We start from the raw sequence: 20,036 nt of genomic DNA, 5'->3' as shown, positions 1-20,036 counted from the left end.
GATTATCTCTGAAACTGCTAAGTTTGGAAGATATTAACAGGTATATCTTTTTTTTTGCATTAATGTATCTTTAATATTTTTTGACACATATAGCCTGAACGTGAAGAGCAAAAAAGTTAAGCGCAAATTTATTTCACATATGTGGTGCCCTCTATCAGGTACATTAAAGTGTGCATCAAATTATAATTCCGCATTCTTATATATATATATATATATATATATATATATATATATATATAGAACCATGACTTCATTTATCATACAAAAAATGAAAATGAAAATTTTTAATATTTACTTTTTAAGACATATTTAGTCGTTTTTAGTAACAGTATTTTGGTTATCCTTATATGTTTTATAGTAAAATCTTATAAATAAGCTGATCATAAAAATATTATTCGTAATCCATATTAATAGGGCAAACGGCGGAAATGTTTTACAGCCTGGGATGACCTTCGTTATTGCCATCCAGCTCCACATCATAGTTAGTTGTACCTAAAAGGTATATCAAAGCAAATTAATATACATAGTTTACTAAATTTAAATCTAAAGTTGTAAATTGAGTTTGCGCTTTATATTTCTTGGAGATATTAAAATTAAATTTATTTTAATACAATCTAATTTAATAAAATCTAATTTATTTAACCCATTAGTGCCCAGATTATTTTTTCGCAGTTTTTAATGTGATGCTAATATTTTTTGGGGGCAGTTCTATTAGAACACATTAAAATAAATAAATTTATGCATTCGGTTTTATAAATCACTCAGTATATATTGTTACATATATGTAACGCTGGGAGCTAAAGGGTGTAAAAAATACAAAATATATCTGTAAACAGTTCTATTTATTTAAAAACTGAAAACAGTGAAAAAGGAATTTAAACATTTTGGTTTTACCCAAGACTCAAGTTACATCTTTTACACAAAATCAAACAGCACAACGTCTTCTTTTGTCGTTTGGAATTTTTTTCACTAGGTGTTCCATCCTATCATATCTAATTTCATCGGCTACTCTTTGCGCATTAGAAGATGGAGATGGAGTCCTCCCAGTGCCTTTGGAAGATGACGAAAATTTCTTCAAATAAACTTACGATAAGTCCTTCGAAAGTCTATTTGGGACATCTGACAGTTGTTTGATTTTGATAACACCACGCGTTACTGACTGAAACATCAAGAATCTATGTAAACAATGCCCAGCACCATTTTCTGTTTCTAATTTGTATCCTGTACTGTCCAACATTATGATCCATTCATAACGGTAAACATGTACCTGTCCAAAACGGTAAACATGTTTATTACTAATATTCTTATTCATTCGAGTATTTTCTAGATAATGCCTACCTGATACACGATGGGTCCCCCTTTGTTATAAAAACAACAATTCGAACCTTCTGGAGACGAGCCGATGTATATACCAGTTTTGAGAGACCATTTCGCCATTACCAGTCTCAATAAATTAGAATTAAATAAAGACATAACAGTACTTTCATAGTATCCCCTTTCCTTTTTCTTAATATATTTTTTAGCTAGTAAAGGACAGCTCTTAGGTAAACGGTTTTCCTTTCGAACGAAACCCTTTCAAACGTTAATAAGACAAAGGACTCAAGATATTAAATAAATTGTTAAAGTTAAATATGAATGGAAAAGATTTCAGATTATCAGGTAGTTCTTCTACAAAGAATAATTCCGAAACTATAGAGGCATATCAACATAGCAACACAGGTGCTGGTCCAAAATTGTTACGATCAGAAGAAGGATGTGTTCCTATGCTTTTTAGATCACCAAAAAGCGTTTGATCGTGTCCAACACCCCAAGTTAATGTAGACCCTCAAGAAAGTTGATATAGACCAAAAAGACATAAGATGCATTGAAAACTTGTACTGGCATCAAACGGCACAGTTAAAAATAGACAATTCTATATCCAAACCCATACATATAAGAAGGGGCGTTCGACAGGGATGTGTGCTTTCCCCTCTTTTATTTAACATTTATTCGGAAGCCATATTTCAAGAGTCTCTGGAGGATGCAAAGATGGGAATCAAAGTGAATGGAGTACTGATCAACAACATACGATATGCTGATGATGGTGTCTTAATTTGTGACAACATAGTCGATCTTCAACAACTTGTCACTATAATCGGAGAATACAGTAAGCGAATGGGATTAGAGATTAATACCAAAAAAACCAAATTTATGATCATCTCCAGAAACTTGGATGCACTTGAAAACTCCACCATAGCACTGAATACTAAGTCCATTGAAAGAGTGAGTAAATTTAAATACATGGGATCGTGGCTTTTTGAAGACTGGGCATCGGACAGGGAAGTAAAATGTCGCATTGAGCAAGCTCGACAAGCTTTCGTAAAATTCAAGAAGGTACTGACTTGTTCAGAGTTCGATCTTCAACTGAGACTAAGGTTTACTAAGTACTACGTGTGGTCAGTGCTGCTATATGGCGTAGAGGGCTGGACCCTCAAAACGAGGAATATAAACAGATTAGAAGCTTTCGAAATGTGGCTCTATCGCCGTATCCTAAAAATACCATGGACAGCGAAAATCACAAATATAGATGTCCTTAAAAGAATAAACCAAGAACGCCAACTTTTCGAAACCATCAAGAAAAGGAAAACGGCGTATCTAGGTCACATCATGCGAAATGAAAAATACCAGTTCCTCCAACTTATAATCGAGGGTAAAATTGAAGGCAAGAGAGGAATGGGACACAAGAAAATGTTCTGGCTCCGAAACATAAGGCAATGGACAGGGATTAACGACATACAATCTCTGATACATATTGCAAGAAATAGAGAATTAATGGAAAATGTGATCGCTAACATCCATTAGTGGATTTGCTTCTGAAGAAGAAGAAGGAAAGGCATATCGCTTATTAGCACATCATATTGCTATCAATTATCTTGAGACTCACACGATATTCGGAAGATATTCTAGGCGACTACCCATGCGGCTTTCGTGCTGGAAGGTCAACTATAGAAAAGATATTTACCATCCGACAAATATTAGAGAAAAACTGGGAATTCAACCGCGATGTGCACCAAATTTTCTTAGATTTCCAGCAAGAATATAATTCCATGAAAATAAACAAATTGTGCTTGATAGCAATGTTAGAAATGGGAATACCAAGAAAATTAGTTGAATTAATGCAAATTTGCGTGACAGACTCACATGCACAAGTAAAGATAGAAAGCAGAACATCGATGCCATTTAGTATAAATTCAGGACTTAAACAGGAGGACCCCTTGTCACCTTTGCTGTTCAATTTTGCTTTAGAATATGCAATAAGTAAAATATCGTCTGAGCCGACAGGAGGATTTGCTGATCAAGGATCAAAACTGTTGCTGGTCTTTGCTGATGATATAGATGCAGTCACGCATTCTACAGAGAGGTATTTTCACAGCTCGAGAAGGAAACAGGTAGTCTGGGTCTCCAAATAAATGTAGAAAAGAAGAAATACATGGTAGTAACCAAAAACCAAGACCAAGAGTTAGGGGGCGATAATCACAGCGGACAACCACATAGAAAAAGAGGTCTCAGCAAGGATAGCTGCGGGAAATAAAGCATTATACTCTACTATAGCAGTGAAACATGGACTTTCAACCAGCTGGAAATCAATAAGCTTCTAGTATTTGAAAGAAAGGTTCTCAAAATAATATTTGGCCCTCAAAGAGATGAATTCACAGAGGATTGGAAAAGACGTCACAATGCTGAATTGGTGACTCTGTATGGAACTGAAAACATAGTTAGACATATCAAGGCAAACCTAATAAGATGGACAGGTCACGTGGTACGATCAGAGGACGACAGAGTGTTAAAGATAGTGTTTTTTGAAAGACCAGATGTAGAAGATCAGTAGGACGACCAAAAAAAGATGGAAGGATGATGTTGAAGCCGATTTATTTAGAATTGGGTACAAAAATGAGAAATAGAAGCGCAAGATCATATAGGACGGAGGGCGATAGTGGATGACTCACCCCGAGTTGTAAAGCTAGTGAAGAAGAAGAAGAAGCAGAAGAAGAAGTTCTTCTATACTTTTCACCAGTGGTGCTGCCGCCTTTCCAAAGTTTTTTTCTATGTTAATATCAGAAGTTACAGATTTTCCTTAATATATCTCGAAATCAATCAAATAGCCCATCACTGTATTTAAGCACCAGACTTTTTAACCAAATCGTATGGGTTTGACTCTTTTAAATTGCTTGTAACTATATTTACCGTAGTATTTGACTATGCTTTCGTCGAAAGCCAGATCTTTCTCAGGAACAAAATACTTTGTGTATCTGTCCTCTACTTTATTTAAAAATGGCCGTATTTTCCAGAGGTTATCATCCTTATCAATACTTGCGTTAGAATTCAAGTGAATAAGCCTCAAAATTTGCTCAAATCTATTGCGTCTCATAGCATTATATACAAGTGTCAAGACTTTGCTCCCAATACATACGCTTGCTGGAAAGATTATTATAACCACTATATCAATGAATATTACCACTATATAGGAATCATTATAGCAATGAAACATTTCATTTTCTCTAGCGAGACTCCTGGGTCGGGTAGGTTCTTGAAAGTAGCATATTGATTTGTTTCCTGTACCCTGAATAAAATGATTTCTTCTTCTATAAACATTTCGAATATATCAACAACTGATTTTTTTCAAACAGTGAATAATCTGACACAGAAAATTGTTTCTCGTTACATGTTAAATCTCCCGAAACCCAATCCCGGGATTCAGAAACTTTTGGATATACCATATGAGCAGGTGTAATATCAATATCATTTGCCAAAGAAATGTTACCTTCTGTTCGGTTTTGACTGTTGAATAGGAATTTCTTCTCTTAGTATAATTCTATCAGCAGTTCTAACTTCTGCATCGGCAAGTAGCTGACGTTTGCTCAAATTGTCGAAATCGCCGCCCTCGTCCTCATCTACGGAATCCTCATCCGTCAGAGTAGCCGTCATCTATCTCGTCGTATTCTCCAAAGGCTATATCAATAGCTTCTTGAACAGTCACACTTCTTTAAAGAACTGCAGCAAGGCCGCTGAAATAAAAAAAAACAACTTAGTAGGTACATACTGCATTTTAAAATTTCAAATTATTAAATTTTGAAGTTGTATAAACACTCTGTATACTACTACTTCTTAAAATGTTTCTAAAAATACCATATAATTAAAACAAAACATGATACAAAATAACTGGAGAATATGCTTACATTACATCCTAGCGTTACAAATATGTACTTTTTTGTTTGAAAAAATATCAAAGCTTTTTACACAAAAATATGTATTTATATTTTCTTATACTAATTGTTTTCTAATATTAACTTTATTATACAAAATAAGATTTATATACTTACTCTTTATCAACGTAGTCCATTATTTGAAGCTTTATATCTTTCGTTATATTCTATCCAGGCACAGATTCAAATATCAACATAGCAGCTATCCACTGCATGCCTAAAATGCTGATCAAGAGCCGTTCCTATTGTGTGGCTGGTAACCCCTGAAGTACCTCCTTCGACATGTTTGGCACAAATCACCCAAATTCCTCTTGTTCGCTTCGCAAACACATCTCACACACAAACACGCCACCTTCTGAATCCCACCTCCTTAGTAGTCCACTACTTCTCCACATAAAACATCATTCATCACGTTTTGTCTCACCACCACTACTCCACAAAAAAAGGAGTACCTCTTCTTTGAAGACGCGTAAAACTTGAACAAGGTTAAAACTCTGGAACTAGAACAGATTCAAAGCAAAGTTCTAATAAAATCGCACATTTACAATGATGTAAACACTAGCATCTTCTGACAAGAACTGACCTGTTTTCAACCGAAAGTTTGCGACGTAGGCGATAGAGGATCTATTTAGATGGCACCACTTTGCCGTTATATAATCGTAACGCTAGGAACAGTGTTAAAGTATGTTTTCTTTTTTTTTGGGCTTTATTAGCTTTTTAGTCTGAAAAAAAGATACTTTTAATATTCTAGTTTATTGGCTCTATGAGAGAATTTATGGGATATTTCTGAAACACTTTATTGGAGAATTTATGGGATATTTACTAAATATAATATGGAATACTGCAGCTGTCAGGAGGACCTAACCATTATTTCCATTTAAATAGTAATTACTTTAAAATGTCATAAGAAAAAAGCTTCAGAACAATATTAAGACCTAACAACCTAATTGAGAGGCCACACATATTTAGTAGCAAGCAGTCCATCGATGCCACAAGTATCATCATCATCATTTGGCTCTACAACTCTATGTGAGTATTGGCCGCGTTTACTATTTCTCTCCATTGTTGTCGGTCCTGAACAGCTATTTCCCATTGCTGTATTCCCATTTTGCGTAGATCACTGGCTACTGCGTCCTTTTATCTCTTTGTTGGGCGACCAACTGACCTTCTGCCATCGGGCCTTTCCCAGAATGTGGCGTTCAGAAGTCGTTCGACACTCGATCTTAGTACGTGGCCTCCCATCTTATTCTCTTTGCTTTAATGTAGCGTACTATGTTTTCATTTCCACATACTGTCTAGAGTTCATCATTGAGTCTTCTTCTCCATTCTCCTGTTCTCTCTTTTCTGCAAGGCTCATAGATGGTCCGCAGTATTTTTCTTTCCAGTACCAGTAATTTTGTCATTTCCCGCTGGTTCAGAGTTCATGTCTCGCTTCCATACGTTATTGTGAGACGAAATATTGTCTTGTACACTCTTATTTTTGCTGGTATTGAGAGTATTTTTGATTTAGGTATGGTCATTATTGAGTAATATGCCCTGTTTCCTGCAAAGATCCTGGCTGCCACGTCCTTTTCATATTTATTTTCAGATGTTATGACCGCTCCCAGGTACTTGAATTCTTTGACGACTTTAAAGTTGTATTCATTGATTGGTACGTTTTGTCTAACCCTTGGTTCTCATGGACGTTCAGACTATCTTCCTTGGTTCCGTTTTCGAATAGGGTGAAAACTTCTTTTGCTTCTCTGGTGGATTGTGCAGTTGTGTCCACGTCATCCGCAAACGCCAATATTATTTTTGATCCTTGAGCGGCATATCTGTTTGTCAGTAGCGGGGGGGGGCGAGATTCTTGTCTAAGCCCGGTGTCAATGAGAATTTATCCGACGTGGTGCTGCCAATTTTGATCCGTGCGGAAGCGATCTCTATGCTCACCTGTGCTAATCGTACCAGCCTTCCAGGTACTCCCATTTCTACCATGGTCTCCCGCAATGCTTCTCTGCTAACAAAGCTTGTTTAAAGTCCACAAATATTTGGTGTACATCGCGGTGGAATTCCCATACATTACCACAAGTATCGTTTAAATTTATTTAATATAAAGCACTAAAATAAGTTGTCTTTGCTATTTAAATATTATGTTTTATGTGTTAAATAAACATAGTTGGTTAAATAATTGTTTTATTTGTTATCAGCCAACGGTTCATTGTTTAATTTATAGTTTAAGACAAAACGATTTCACACTTGGGAGACTGAGTTAGACGAACCATAGACGATAAGCTCCCATAGTTGATTGAGGTAATATTTTTATAATAGTATTTCAATTCTCTTTGGTATTCTTATCATAACAAACCTTTACACAGTTGTTTGAACCATCATTACATGATTAAGATATTGTATGACTGCTGTGGAGATACGTTTCGTCAGTATAGTTAATATTATAACCCTCTACTCTATATATTTTTTTTCTTAGATAGTCTGGTATTTTGGTTTGAATATCCATTTTTTCCATCAGTATTTTTTACAATATGACGAGACAAATCGTTAGTTCGCCAAAGAAGATTAAGCAAATAAAAAAATGAAGAAGTAGAAGAAATCTAAGTTTAAAATATTTTCTTATAATTTATGTCAAAATATTTAGTCCCCTAAATAAAAATGTCACCAAATACTTACAATCTGTATTAACGTTAATCCTCTCTTAATTGCCATATAGTTTCTCCATTTGGAATCTATAGCAGTCAATAAGTAGTAAATATACATAAAGGTATGTACAATTGAATTTAAACCTCCAACAATTGTTACATTGTCTCCATAATAGTATCTAAATCCGACGAAAGAACCTAATATAATAGCTGAATGGTGGTAGATGTGAAGAAAACTGGCCTGTTGATACTTTTTTCGTAATATAAAAAAAACCTGGAAAATGTACAACTTTTAGCTTCAAGAAGAAAAATCACAAAATCTTTAACATATTATTGGCAGCTTACAAATATTCCTACTCTTATATCAAAAAGAAAATATGTTCAGTAAAATGAAAGCAAAAATGAATATGAATAGTCATAGTCATAGTCATAGTCATAGTCATACTTTATTGATCCTTTAAGACATTAAAAATAAATATATAGGATACGTCACTACAAAATTGAGTATAAAAAACATTAATGTGTAAAATACAATATTCACAGTGTAAAAAAAATTGACAAAACATAAAATATATAAAATAACATTTTTTCAAGTAAAATATGAAGCTACTGCAATTTGTCCTCAGGATATTCATTTATAGAGTAATATGCTTTTCTTAACAGTAAATCTTTAAAATTTTTTTTTAAATTTAGAGATAAGTGGTATTTCTTTCACAGTTTTTGGCAAATGATTGTATAAGGTCAATCCCATATATCTGAAGCAATTTTGAAATTTGGATGTTCTGTGTTTAGGAACTCGTAAAGATTCAGCACTTGTAATAGTGATTGTCTGAATTTACTGGAAATGTATTGATTTCCTCTTTGACATAAAGTAAACATTTATAGATATATAGGCAGTAGAAAGTTAAAATTTGATGTTTAATAAAAACTGGTTTACAAGGCTGTTGATAATCCAAATTAAAAATTTTACGGATAATTTTTTTTTGGTTAATGAACACTTTGTTACTATCTACTGAGTTCCCCCACAAAATTACATTATAGCACATGTGGCTGTAAGCAAGGCTATAATAAACATTCATTAATGCCGAGATGGGTAGTGTGTTTTTAATTCTAGATATAGCATAAAGAGCTTTATTCAATTTCATGTTCACTGAATTATAAATAGTATTTCCGATTTTGTAAAGTATTACTAATTTTTTTTAATGGAAAATGAACTACATTTTATACTAAACCAGTTTAATTACAATAAAAAAAAACAATAAAAAAATGTTACAGATGCTTGAAATTAACAAAAACGCAAATAACACGAATAAATGAATTGCACTGCACATTGCAATGGTTGTCTAAAGACAGATACAATCTTGTTGTTCATTTCAATAGTCAGTGTTGCCACCTCTAGCTCTAATACAAGCTCAAATCTGACGGGGAATGCTTCTAATCAAATCGTCAACTTGTCATTGGGGCAAGTTTGCCCATTCTTCTAGAGCGGCTTGAATGAGCTGATTCGCATTACCTCGATTATCCCTTCGACCTCTAATCGTGCTTTTAATGAGGTTCCACATATGCTCAATAAGATTAATATCAGGTGAGCAGGCAGGCCAACTCAAAACAGTGAAATCTTTAGTATCCAGAAAGTCTGTGGCAACTCTGCTGGTATGTGGAGGGACATTGTCGTGCATGAAAATGAAAATGTTTCCCACTGTACCTCGCCACAGCCAAACTATGGGTTCTAATACCAAATCGACATACCGGCGACCCGTTAAACTTTGCCGTAAGGGACGCAAAGGTGTTTTTTCTCCCATCATAATACCTCCCCAAAACATTACAGTTCCTCCTTTATATTTTGGAACGGATCTGGCAGTTTGCAGTCTAGCTGGTCTGCCTCGACCTCTTAAAACCCGAATTCGACGGTCATCTAATCTCAGGCCAATTCCGGTTTCATCTGAAAAGCGGACATTTTGTCAATCTTTATTTGTCCAGTTCTGGTGTTCCAGATACCAATTCAGCCGATCAATTTTGTTCTGTCTGGATAACTCAGTCTCTTTTATACTGTTTCAACTGAAATGTCAATACCTGCAGTCTGCAAAAGTTGCCATTGGAGCTCCGGATGAGAAGAGGTTGGATTTCTTCTAGCTATTTGACCTAAATACCGGTCTTGTCGATCACTAGTTACTCTACGACGACTTTCTCTAGGCCTGTTCTTGAGTGTACCCAATTCTAAAAATCTTGCATATGTTTTTGAACCAACGCTCTGCAAGACGTGTAGCGTAGCTAAAATTTGCTTTGTGACATTCCCTGCTCAACAAGAGCAACAATTCTTCCCCTCTGAACATCTGACAAACCTACGTAGGGCATATTACCTTTTTTGAACACAAACTTAACTTTACTCTGAAGTCTCGGTTTTACAACTTGACACAAATAATAAAATTTTTCAATGTGTACTTGATCCAATTTTATCAATTATCAATGGTATTTCCAACAAAAACCTTTATCTCTTATCTGCAAAAAAAGTTGTCATACATTTCTTATTATTAGTAAGAAATACTGGGTGATTTTATATAAGTTTGGTTGTGTGTATATACATAATACATACATATTATAATATACAGTGTGAAAACCACTTATGGAATAAAATTGTTTGTGTTCTTATAGAAAATAATAAAAAACTCTGGGACAAGTTAACTTTTAAATTTTAATGTGTGTTTTTTAAACATAATTTTTAAATGTACAGGGTGATCCACGCAAGTCTGGCATAGTCCATAATCCTTATTTTTAAATAAACACCCTGTATATTTTTATGTTTTTAAAAGATTCCTAACTAACTCTAAATACAGACAATACACTTCTACTCTAAGTGTCAGTATATTGGGGAAAATTTCTGTTTAGTAACCGTGTTAACACTGGTAATAGGTAACAACTGTTTAGATAGTCAGCTAATTAAACTAATTCGGTAAATAATGCGGATTGTTATCAATCAGTTGTTGGTGTGTTGGCATTTTACATTAAAATAATAAATTCCTAGTTAAAAGCTAATTTCTTGCAGAAATAAAAATGAAATATTTAACTAAGACCCACCGAATTGAGATTTTAATGATGATCGGTTACAGGGAGAATTGTAGAAGTCAAGTTGAAGTAGCAAACTTATTTAATCAGAGGTATCCTCAGTTGCCTAATATTGCCAAGGTACTATGCCTAAAATTTATGCACAATTCAGAGAACTTGGACATGTCAAACCATTAAAAATAAAACCGAACTTCATTGAAGATGAGGTGAAAGTGGATATTTTGTTAAGTGTCGCAGAGAATCCAACGTCAAGTTCACGTCAAATTGCACCTTAAAATAATGTGACTCACACAACTGTCCTAAGGTGTCTCCATAAAAAAAAACTTCATCCATATAAATTGACTTTTGTGCAGGAGCTGACAGAAGACGATCCAGATCGTAGAATGGATTTCTGCGAAAAAATGATGGATAAAATTAACACAAATGAAATAGCTCTTGGCACAATTCTTTTTTCTGATGTATCAACATTTACATTGAACGGAGAGGTAAACCAACAAAACTGTCGATATTGGTCAGCGGAGAATCCTCATTGGATGCGTGAGACACACACTCAGTATCCTCAAAATTTGAATGTTTGGGCAGGTATTATAGGAGATCATATTATTGGTCCTATATTTGTAGATAGTAATTTTACAGCAGAAAAATATTTAAGCATGCTAAGAGACGAAGATTGGCTATCTTATATCCCACTCCAATAGATCAGACCCTACCGCATGAAACTGTCTGGTTCCGCAGGACGGTGCAACACCCTTTATGCTTTAATGGTTAGAAATTACTTGAATGAAATCTTCTTCAATAAATGGATTGGACAAAGGAGTACTATTGAGTGGCCAGCTAGGTCGCCAGATCTTACGCCTTTGATTTTTTTTCTGTGGGGTTATCTCAAGAACAAAGTATATGCAATACAACCAACTAGCATTGAAGACCTCAAAGAAAGGATAACTAAAGAAATACAGAATATTTCACCTCAAATTTTAAACAAAGTTCGGGACGAGTTTTAGGAGACTATGTTATTGCCAACAACAAGGTGGAGAACATTTTGAAGATTTATTTTAATGAACTTTGATCAGATAAAAGGCATATATCGAGCACAGTTTAATTTAATCTTGCCCAAGTACTTTCGATCCCTAGATCATCTTCAGGGGCATTTCGTCAATTGCGGCCTATCCGACAAGAACAAAATGTCATAAAGATATAAATGTACATCACACTACACTACAAAAGGACAAACAAACACTTTAAAATTATTTAAGAAAGGCTACATTACTTGCAGAAGCCGGAGACATTCTGTCTCCGGCTTCTGCAAGTAATCTGATCAAAGTTCATTTATTCGAGCATTCAACCTTATATTTATTTATTTTAATGTTATCCAATCAATTATCTCGGGTATTCTATGAATTAATTGTCTTATATCTAGAAAATTATACTTCATTTCAAAATTTCACCTTGTATTATGCATAATAGACCCTACATGATTACAATTAGTTGATATCAGGTTGTAAAGGAGCTTTTAGAAACACAAAAATATACAGGGTGTTTCATTTAAAATACAGATTATGGACTATGCCAGACTTACGTGTATCACCCTGTACATTTAAATTTATGTTTAAAAAGCGTACATATATATATATATATATATATATATATATATATATATATATATATATATATATATATATATATATATATATATATATATATTGTTATGATATGTAAAATCGAGAAAAATATTGGTTTGTTTAAAAATATTTCAAAATTCAATAACATTAAAATAATTCAGATAAGTAGGATAATATCCAACAAACATTTCGAAGAAGGAGAGTTATTAATTTCTTGAATTACCTGTACTAAACAAAATATAAGCTTTGCCTAAATTATTTCTTTGTTATACTTGAGTGACCCGCATAATTTTAAGTGAAAACAAAAAGACAATTGAACGGGGTTTTCCAAAATACATTAATGCAGTGATTAGAGACAAATAGAAGAGATTTTAGAAAGTGGTTTTTGTTAGTTTTAAGAATTATAGAAAATATTATTTGTAAATAAGTTTTAGGAAATTTTATAATTATAGGTAAAAATTTGTTTGTTATCGAAATGAAAAAATGGGGGAATTATGACGAGTTTTGATTGGCGGAGATTGAAAAAGGTTGGATAAGTATGTAGGAAAAAGTTTAGCGAGATTGAGGAGAGAGAAAAGATAGAATCAGTTGGTTTTCCAAATCTGTAAGAGGAACAGTGATTGTTCTCTGGCGGTTCCTGAAATGTAGCAAGCAGTAGTGTTGAATGTTAGTGAGTTTTTGTGGAGTTAGTGTATCTGACAGAAGCTCAAGCAGCAAAATATTGTAAGTCATATTTCTCTACTTATATTCCAAGAGTCACTGTTCAGGCCAACGAGAGATTCAGTTTATCGTAAAGAGAAGATATTCCAAGAGTCATTTTTCACTCGGGCCAACGAGAGATTCAGTTTATCGAGAGGAGAAAGGCTATCATAATTTGAATGATTTGTGCTTTTGAAGGAGATCATTAAGGACGATATACTTGCAACAATCTGTGTAAGATTGCTGATTACATAGGGAGCGGTTGAGAGGAGATAATATAGTCTACAAGGAACAAGGATTTGGACCACTCATCATCAGAGAGAGATATTTTGTTTTCTGCAAGTTTTTCTTTTATTGATAACACAATTTTTACACTTAATTTAGAAAGGATATAAATATTTTGATTAGGAGAGTTAGAATAGTTCGGAATTTTGAGATTTCAATTAATATTGTTTGTACCATAAATTTTGATTGTTCACGTACGGAGAACAAAATTTAGAGAATCCTTATATGAGATTTGTTTATTGAAAACTTTTGAGTGTGAATTATTTCATTATGTTTATTTCAATATATAGTGTTAGATCATATGTGTTTTTTATTATTCCGGTATTTTCTGGACCTTACCTTTCACATGTAATAGCATAGATATTGAAGCACGAATTTAACCCTGAGATAAAAGAATTAAAAATTGTGATAGAGTCATAATCATATCATTTAAATAATTTTAATTAATTAAAAAAATTAATTAGCTAATTATTGCTTGGCGCACCAAGACTTTAAATATCACAATAACATATATATATATATATATATATATATATATATATATATATATATATATATATAACAAGCGAGTCTTCTACAGCTGGCGCCGCTTCTCGCATCCTAATTTCCAGCGTTTTCTGTCGAAGCAATCTTCAGTTGTTAAATCTCTGGCGGTCATTGCATCGTCGACATCGTCTCTCCAGGATCGTCTTGGTCTACCTCGTTTTCTTCTAGTTGGCGGAGTCCATTCTTCTATTTTTTTTTGGCCATCTATTTTCAGGCATTCTCTGAAGGTGTCCATACCAGTTAAGTCTTTTGGCTTCGATTGTGTCTATTATGTCTAGATCGATTTCCATTTCTCTCCGAATATCTTCATTTCTCACCCTATCAAGTCTAGTGAGCTGGCAACATCGTCTCCAGTAGTTCATTTCCATGGCCTTAATTTTTGATTTATTTCTTTGGTTTATTTCCCAAAGTTCGGCGCCGTACAGCCCAATACTTTCTATTATTGTTTTATAGATTCTTCTTTTATTTTCTTTTGTTATTTTTTTATTCCATAATAGTCCGTGTAGCTGTCTGGTGGCTGATCTTGCTTGGCCAATCCTGGAGTGTATTTCTTCGCTACTTCCTGCTTTTGATGTTATTTGGACTCCCAAGTATTTGAAATTGTCTGAAAAGCGTACATTTAAATTTAAAAGTTAAGGTATCTCAACGTTTTTTTTTATTTTCTAAAATAAGGACACAAACAATTTTATTCCATAAGTGGTTTCCACACTATATATATATATATATATATATATATATATATATATATATATATATATATATATATATATATATAAGCCATATTTTTATTTGTGGACCAGTTTTGTAGGGTCTTCTTCTTCTTCAGTGCCTTATCCGGTCCGGATGTTGGCGATCATCAAGGCTATCATGGTTTTGTTGAGCTCCGCTGAGGTCATCCCAAACCATTGTCGGAGATTTTTCAACCACGAGATACGACGGCGTCCCGGTCCTCTTCTGCCAAATACTTTACCCTGCATACCGAGTTGAAGAATTCGATATTTTTCTTTGTTCCGCATCACGTGGCCGAGGTACTCAAGCTTACGTTGTTTAATTAAATTAAGCACTTCTTTTTCTTTTGTCATGCGCTGTAGGACCTCAACGTTGGTGACATGGTCCACATAAGATATTTTTAGTATCCTTCTGTATATCCACATCTCGAAGGCTTCGATTCATTTTTCAGTGGCTTGCGTCAGTGCCCAGGCTTCGACTCCATTAAGTAACACTGGAAGAACGTAGCACCTCACTATCCGCATCTTGGTTCCCAAACTGAGATCATTGCAGCACAGCAAGGATCTCAACTTAATAAATGTAGACCGTGCCATTTCAATTCTGGATCTAATCTCTTGAGCGTAGTCCCATTGTACGTTGACGGTAGTTCCGAGGTAAGTGAATCTGTCGACTCTCTGGATCTCTTCGCTACCTGCCATTAGTGCCCCGGGATCTAAATTTGTACGGCTGACAACCATGAATTTAGTTTTCTTAATATTGAGGTTCAGTCCGTATGTTACGCTCACAGTTCGCACTCGGTCTAGTAAGGCCTGCAGATCGTTTAGGCTGGTTGCTAGTAACACAGTGTCATCGGCGTAGCGGATATTATTGATGTATTCACCGTTCACTCGGATTCCCATGTCTAGGTTTGTGAGGGCTTCATTAAAAATCTCCTTAGAGTATATATTGAAAATAGTCGGCGATAGCACACATCCTTGCCTTACTCCTCGCATGATCTTCACTTGGTCGGTCAGCTGGTCTTCGACCTTGACTTAAGCACGCTGGTTCCAGTATAAATTCATGATGATCCGAATGTCCTTCTCATCCAATCCTACTCTTTGTAGTGCGGTGATCATCTTCTGGTGCTGACAACGGTCAAATGCCTTGGCGTAGTCAATAAAACAAATATAGACATCACAACTGACATCGCGGCATCTCTGAAGTAGGTCTTGTAAGGTGAAAAGTGCTTCACGTGTACCCATGGAATTGCGGAATCCGAATTGCATTTCACCGACATTTTCTTCGCATTTCTTGTAAATTCTGAGGTCTTTGTAGGGTCTGCGGATGTTTATTAAATTTTAATACATAATTGTCTCTTAAAAAAGTAGAATAAAGCTATTTCTTTAGCCCTATACATGCTCCTGGGCCTGAGATATGCCCTACAGAAGGGTCAAAAATAGCATTTTTTACCCTATATTTGAAGAGCTGTATCTCTAAACCCAGTGGACAGATAACTCAAAATATCTCATTTTTTTATCCATTGTTAACTTTTTAATCGAATAATTTAAGTTATATTTTATAGGTAAAAAAGAATGAAAAGAAAACTAACATCGTGAACGCTATCGCTACAGTGAGCCAAAATTGTTTTAAATGTAAATAAAAATTGTACTTACTGTTTCAAGGCAGTCAGACATCTTAAGATAATAATAGTATTTTCTTAAGTTCGCTAAAAAATTTTTCTCTGTCGTGTCTATACATAACCAATTGGAACTTGAGAAATAAACGTATATTGCCTAAAAAATATAAAATAAGTTATTTTGGGCATGAATACCTATAGAAATTTTGATAATCAATCGTAAAGCTTTTCGTATCAGAATAAAAGAGTACCAACAAATTTTAGAAAATATGTTTTTTCGTATTTACATGGCCCTGGTATATGGTTGTAATCATTATGTATCATCATTATCCCCGTGATTAATTCCATGGATACGATCTTCGATTGTGATAAGCATCGAGCCTATCTTTGTAACGATTATTTTGCCTACCACATGGGGTATTACTATAAGGGGTTGAAAATTGGGGCATAAATTATTGGGGTAGAGATAGGGTAAGCAAAACAAATTGGGACGTTTGCGAATGGCTACTCAGGGTTTGTTGGAGAGCTGGGCCGTAGATAAGTGAATGACGGGGGGACTGAAAATGAAACAAAAATGGGGACTTACAGGAATCTCCTGGACAAACACAATACAAGAAGGTTCTTAAGCTATTTAAAATAAGGACGCTGCTTAGAAGAATATTTCTGCTGGGTGGAAAGATAGGCTTCTCTTTCCTAAAAAAAATATAAAAAAAGGTTGGAAACTTTTTAAAGGAAATAATAATCTTTTTTAGGGAAAAAAATTATATATTTATTGTTGTCTCACCACAAACAGTTACATCCCTAGTACAATCATTATGGTTTTAGAAACTAGTAACGGCGTGACTGATCATGGCCTTCGGAAGCCAAGATCCGGCTGAGAAGAAGAAGACAAGGACTCTCAGGTCGTTAATCAGCGAATTCCTTGCCGAAAGAACGTAGATGATAAAAAAAGACTCTCCAACACTGGAATAGGAACCTGGAATGTTCAGAGCATGTTTTAGTCTGGAAAAATGTACAATGTTATGTTTTGGGTATCAGTAAAACCAAGAGGCCCAACTTTCGGTAGCGAGAATAAGAAACACACACGGGAAATCGAAACGAGACAGGAGACCGTGAGTTACAATTCTGTCAAGAGCAGAACTTGATTATAACAAACACATTTTTTAAGTTACCAAACAGACGACTGTATACATAGTGATCGCCCACAGATACATCGGAGAAAGTAGTCAGGAACCAGATAGACTACATTATAATCAATGAAAGATACCGTTATGCTGTTAAAGCCGTGAAAGCGTATCCTGGATCAGACGTGATCTCAGATCACAATCCTCTTATCGCCAAGATTACACTCACCCTTAAAAATAATAAAAGACATCAAAGAATCCCTACAATAGACACAAAAAAACTTAAATAACCTAAAGTAAAAGACTGCCTCCAACATGAAATACTTAAGACTTCCGCAAGGAGAATCCAAGAATAGATGAATGATGAGATACTCAATATGATGGAACAACGGAGACAATTTAAAAACAAAGACAAAAATAAATACAGAGAGATAAACCACGAGATCAGGAAGATGATAAATCAGGCAAAAGAAAAATACTTTAAAGAGAAATGCAAAGAGATCGAAGACCTTCAAAATAAATAAATGATCTGTTTAACCTACACAAGAAAGTTAAACGACTACACGAGAAAGTACAATGATGAGCAGAATATATCGACGAATTTTTAGATGATGAGAGGAGATCTGAAGCACATAGAACTTACAGCAGAAGAAATGGGTCCATATATTACAAAAGAAGAAATATTACACGCATTAAAAACAATGAAGAGTGGGAAAAGCCCTGGACCTGACATGTTTCCTATAGAAATCCTAAAAATTCTAGATAAGAAGCACATTGATGTTTTAGTGACCCTCTTGAACCAAATTTATAGTTCAGGCGTATTATCCAAAGAATGGTTAACGTCGATTTTTATTTGTCTCCCCAATAATAAAAATGCAAAAGAATGCAGCGATTACTACACCATTAGCTTGATGTCTTATGTGCTAAAGCTACTACTAAAAGTCATCCATAACCGAATATATCACAAACTAGACATAGACGTTAATGATACACAATTTGGTTTTTGCAAGGCCTAGGAACGCGTGAAGCTCTTTTTTCACTTAATAAACTGATACAAAGATGCAGGGACGTCAATCAAGATATATACGCATGTTTTATTGACTATAATAAATCATTCGATAAAGTACGACATAAACAATTAATGAATGTCCTGAAATCAATGAAGATTAACTACAACGACCTCAGGATCATTTCAAATTTATACTATAAACACCGAGCAAAAGTATGTGTTACCTAACAGCTGTCAGAAGAAATTGAAATTAGACGTGGAGTGAGACAAGGATGCGTATTATCGCCAATTAGTTTGAATGCCACTCCGAAAAGTTCCTAAAAAACGCTCTTGAGGCTGAAACAGCTGGAATAAAGGTATACGGAGTTCCCATTAATAACATTAGATATGCGGACGACACTGTGATCTTAGCTGAAAATATTAAAGATCTTCAGATACTGGTGACCAGAATAGGAAAGTATGGAAAAGAGTACTGTCTAGTAATGAACGTCAAGAAGACAAAATTTATGAGAATATCGAAAACTCAAAGAAATAACGAGAATCTTCTAATAAACGGAACCAACGTCGAACAAGTGGATAAATATGCATATTTGGGAATAATGATTAACTCCACAAATGATTACATTTAAGAGATCAAAATCAGAATAGAAACGGCTAGAGCAAATTTCAACAAAATGAGAAGAGTGCTATGTACAAGGGATTTAAAATTGGAACTAAGAGTTAGGTTGGCGAGGTGCTATTTTTTTCGAATTTGTTTTATGGAATGAAATCTTGGATCTTTAATGCGACATCAATGAAAAAACTGGAATCATTCCAGCTGTGGGTATTTAGAAGCATTATGAAAATATCGTGGACAGAACACGTCACAAACAAAGAGGTTCTGGGAAGGATGAACAAAGAAATGGAAATTTTAAATTTAATAAAAACAAGAAAATTAGAATATCTAGGACATATTACACGTGGAGAGAAATACACCTTGCTCCAACTGATTATACAGGGAAAGATCCAAGAAAAAAATGCATAGCAAGGCATAGAATGTCATGGCTGCGTAACCTGAGAAAGTGGTACAGATGTACAGCAAATGAACTTTTCAGAGCAGCTGTCTCAAAAGTCCGAATAGTCATGATGATTGCTGACCTCCGCCGCGGAGACGACACTTGAAGAAGAAGAAGAATATTTTTTATTAATTTTTGTATTTTGCCACAAACAAATGTAGTTTTTTTAAAGGTGTTAAAAAAACAAAACGCAGCGCGATTTTTACCATTTTTCGGTTTTATAAGCACTATACACAATAAAATAAAAAAAAAAGGTATATTTGTTTAAATAAAAAAAAAAAAAAAAAAATAAAAAAATATCCATGAAATTTATCACTTATAAAACATATTATTAATTATTTATATATTTATATATATTGTCATACTTTTTCTTTCCCAACCAAAGAAAAATAAATAAAAATATCCATCGGAATAAA

At 34.3% G+C, this 20,036-nt stretch overlaps 1 protein-coding gene across 1 annotated transcript in view; it reads right to left on the bottom strand.

Annotated features, from left to right (window-relative positions):
- Window positions 1–277: 277 nt before the first annotated feature.
- LOC140449236 (very long chain fatty acid elongase AAEL008004-like) overlaps window positions 278–20,036 on the bottom strand; it is a 32,328-nt gene continuing 12,569 nt past the window's right edge. Inside the window, exons 3-5 of the mRNA XM_072542424.1 lie at window positions 16,470–16,589; window positions 7,908–8,150; window positions 278–492 (exon numbers count right to left, since the gene is read on the bottom strand). Coding sequence (XP_072398525.1) covers window positions 310–492; window positions 7,908–8,150; window positions 16,470–16,589 — 546 coding nt within the window. The 3' untranslated portion in view covers window positions 278–309. The remainder of the gene's footprint in view (window positions 493–7,907; window positions 8,151–16,469; window positions 16,590–20,036) is intronic.

The sequence above is a fragment of the Diabrotica undecimpunctata genome, chromosome 8 (assembly GCF_040954645.1).
Source record: "Diabrotica undecimpunctata isolate CICGRU chromosome 8, icDiaUnde3, whole genome shotgun sequence".
NCBI lineage: Eukaryota > Metazoa > Arthropoda > Insecta > Coleoptera > Chrysomelidae > Diabrotica > Diabrotica undecimpunctata.
The sequence above is the reverse complement of the archived record's forward strand: the minus strand, read 5'-3'. Positions and strand labels throughout refer to the sequence as shown.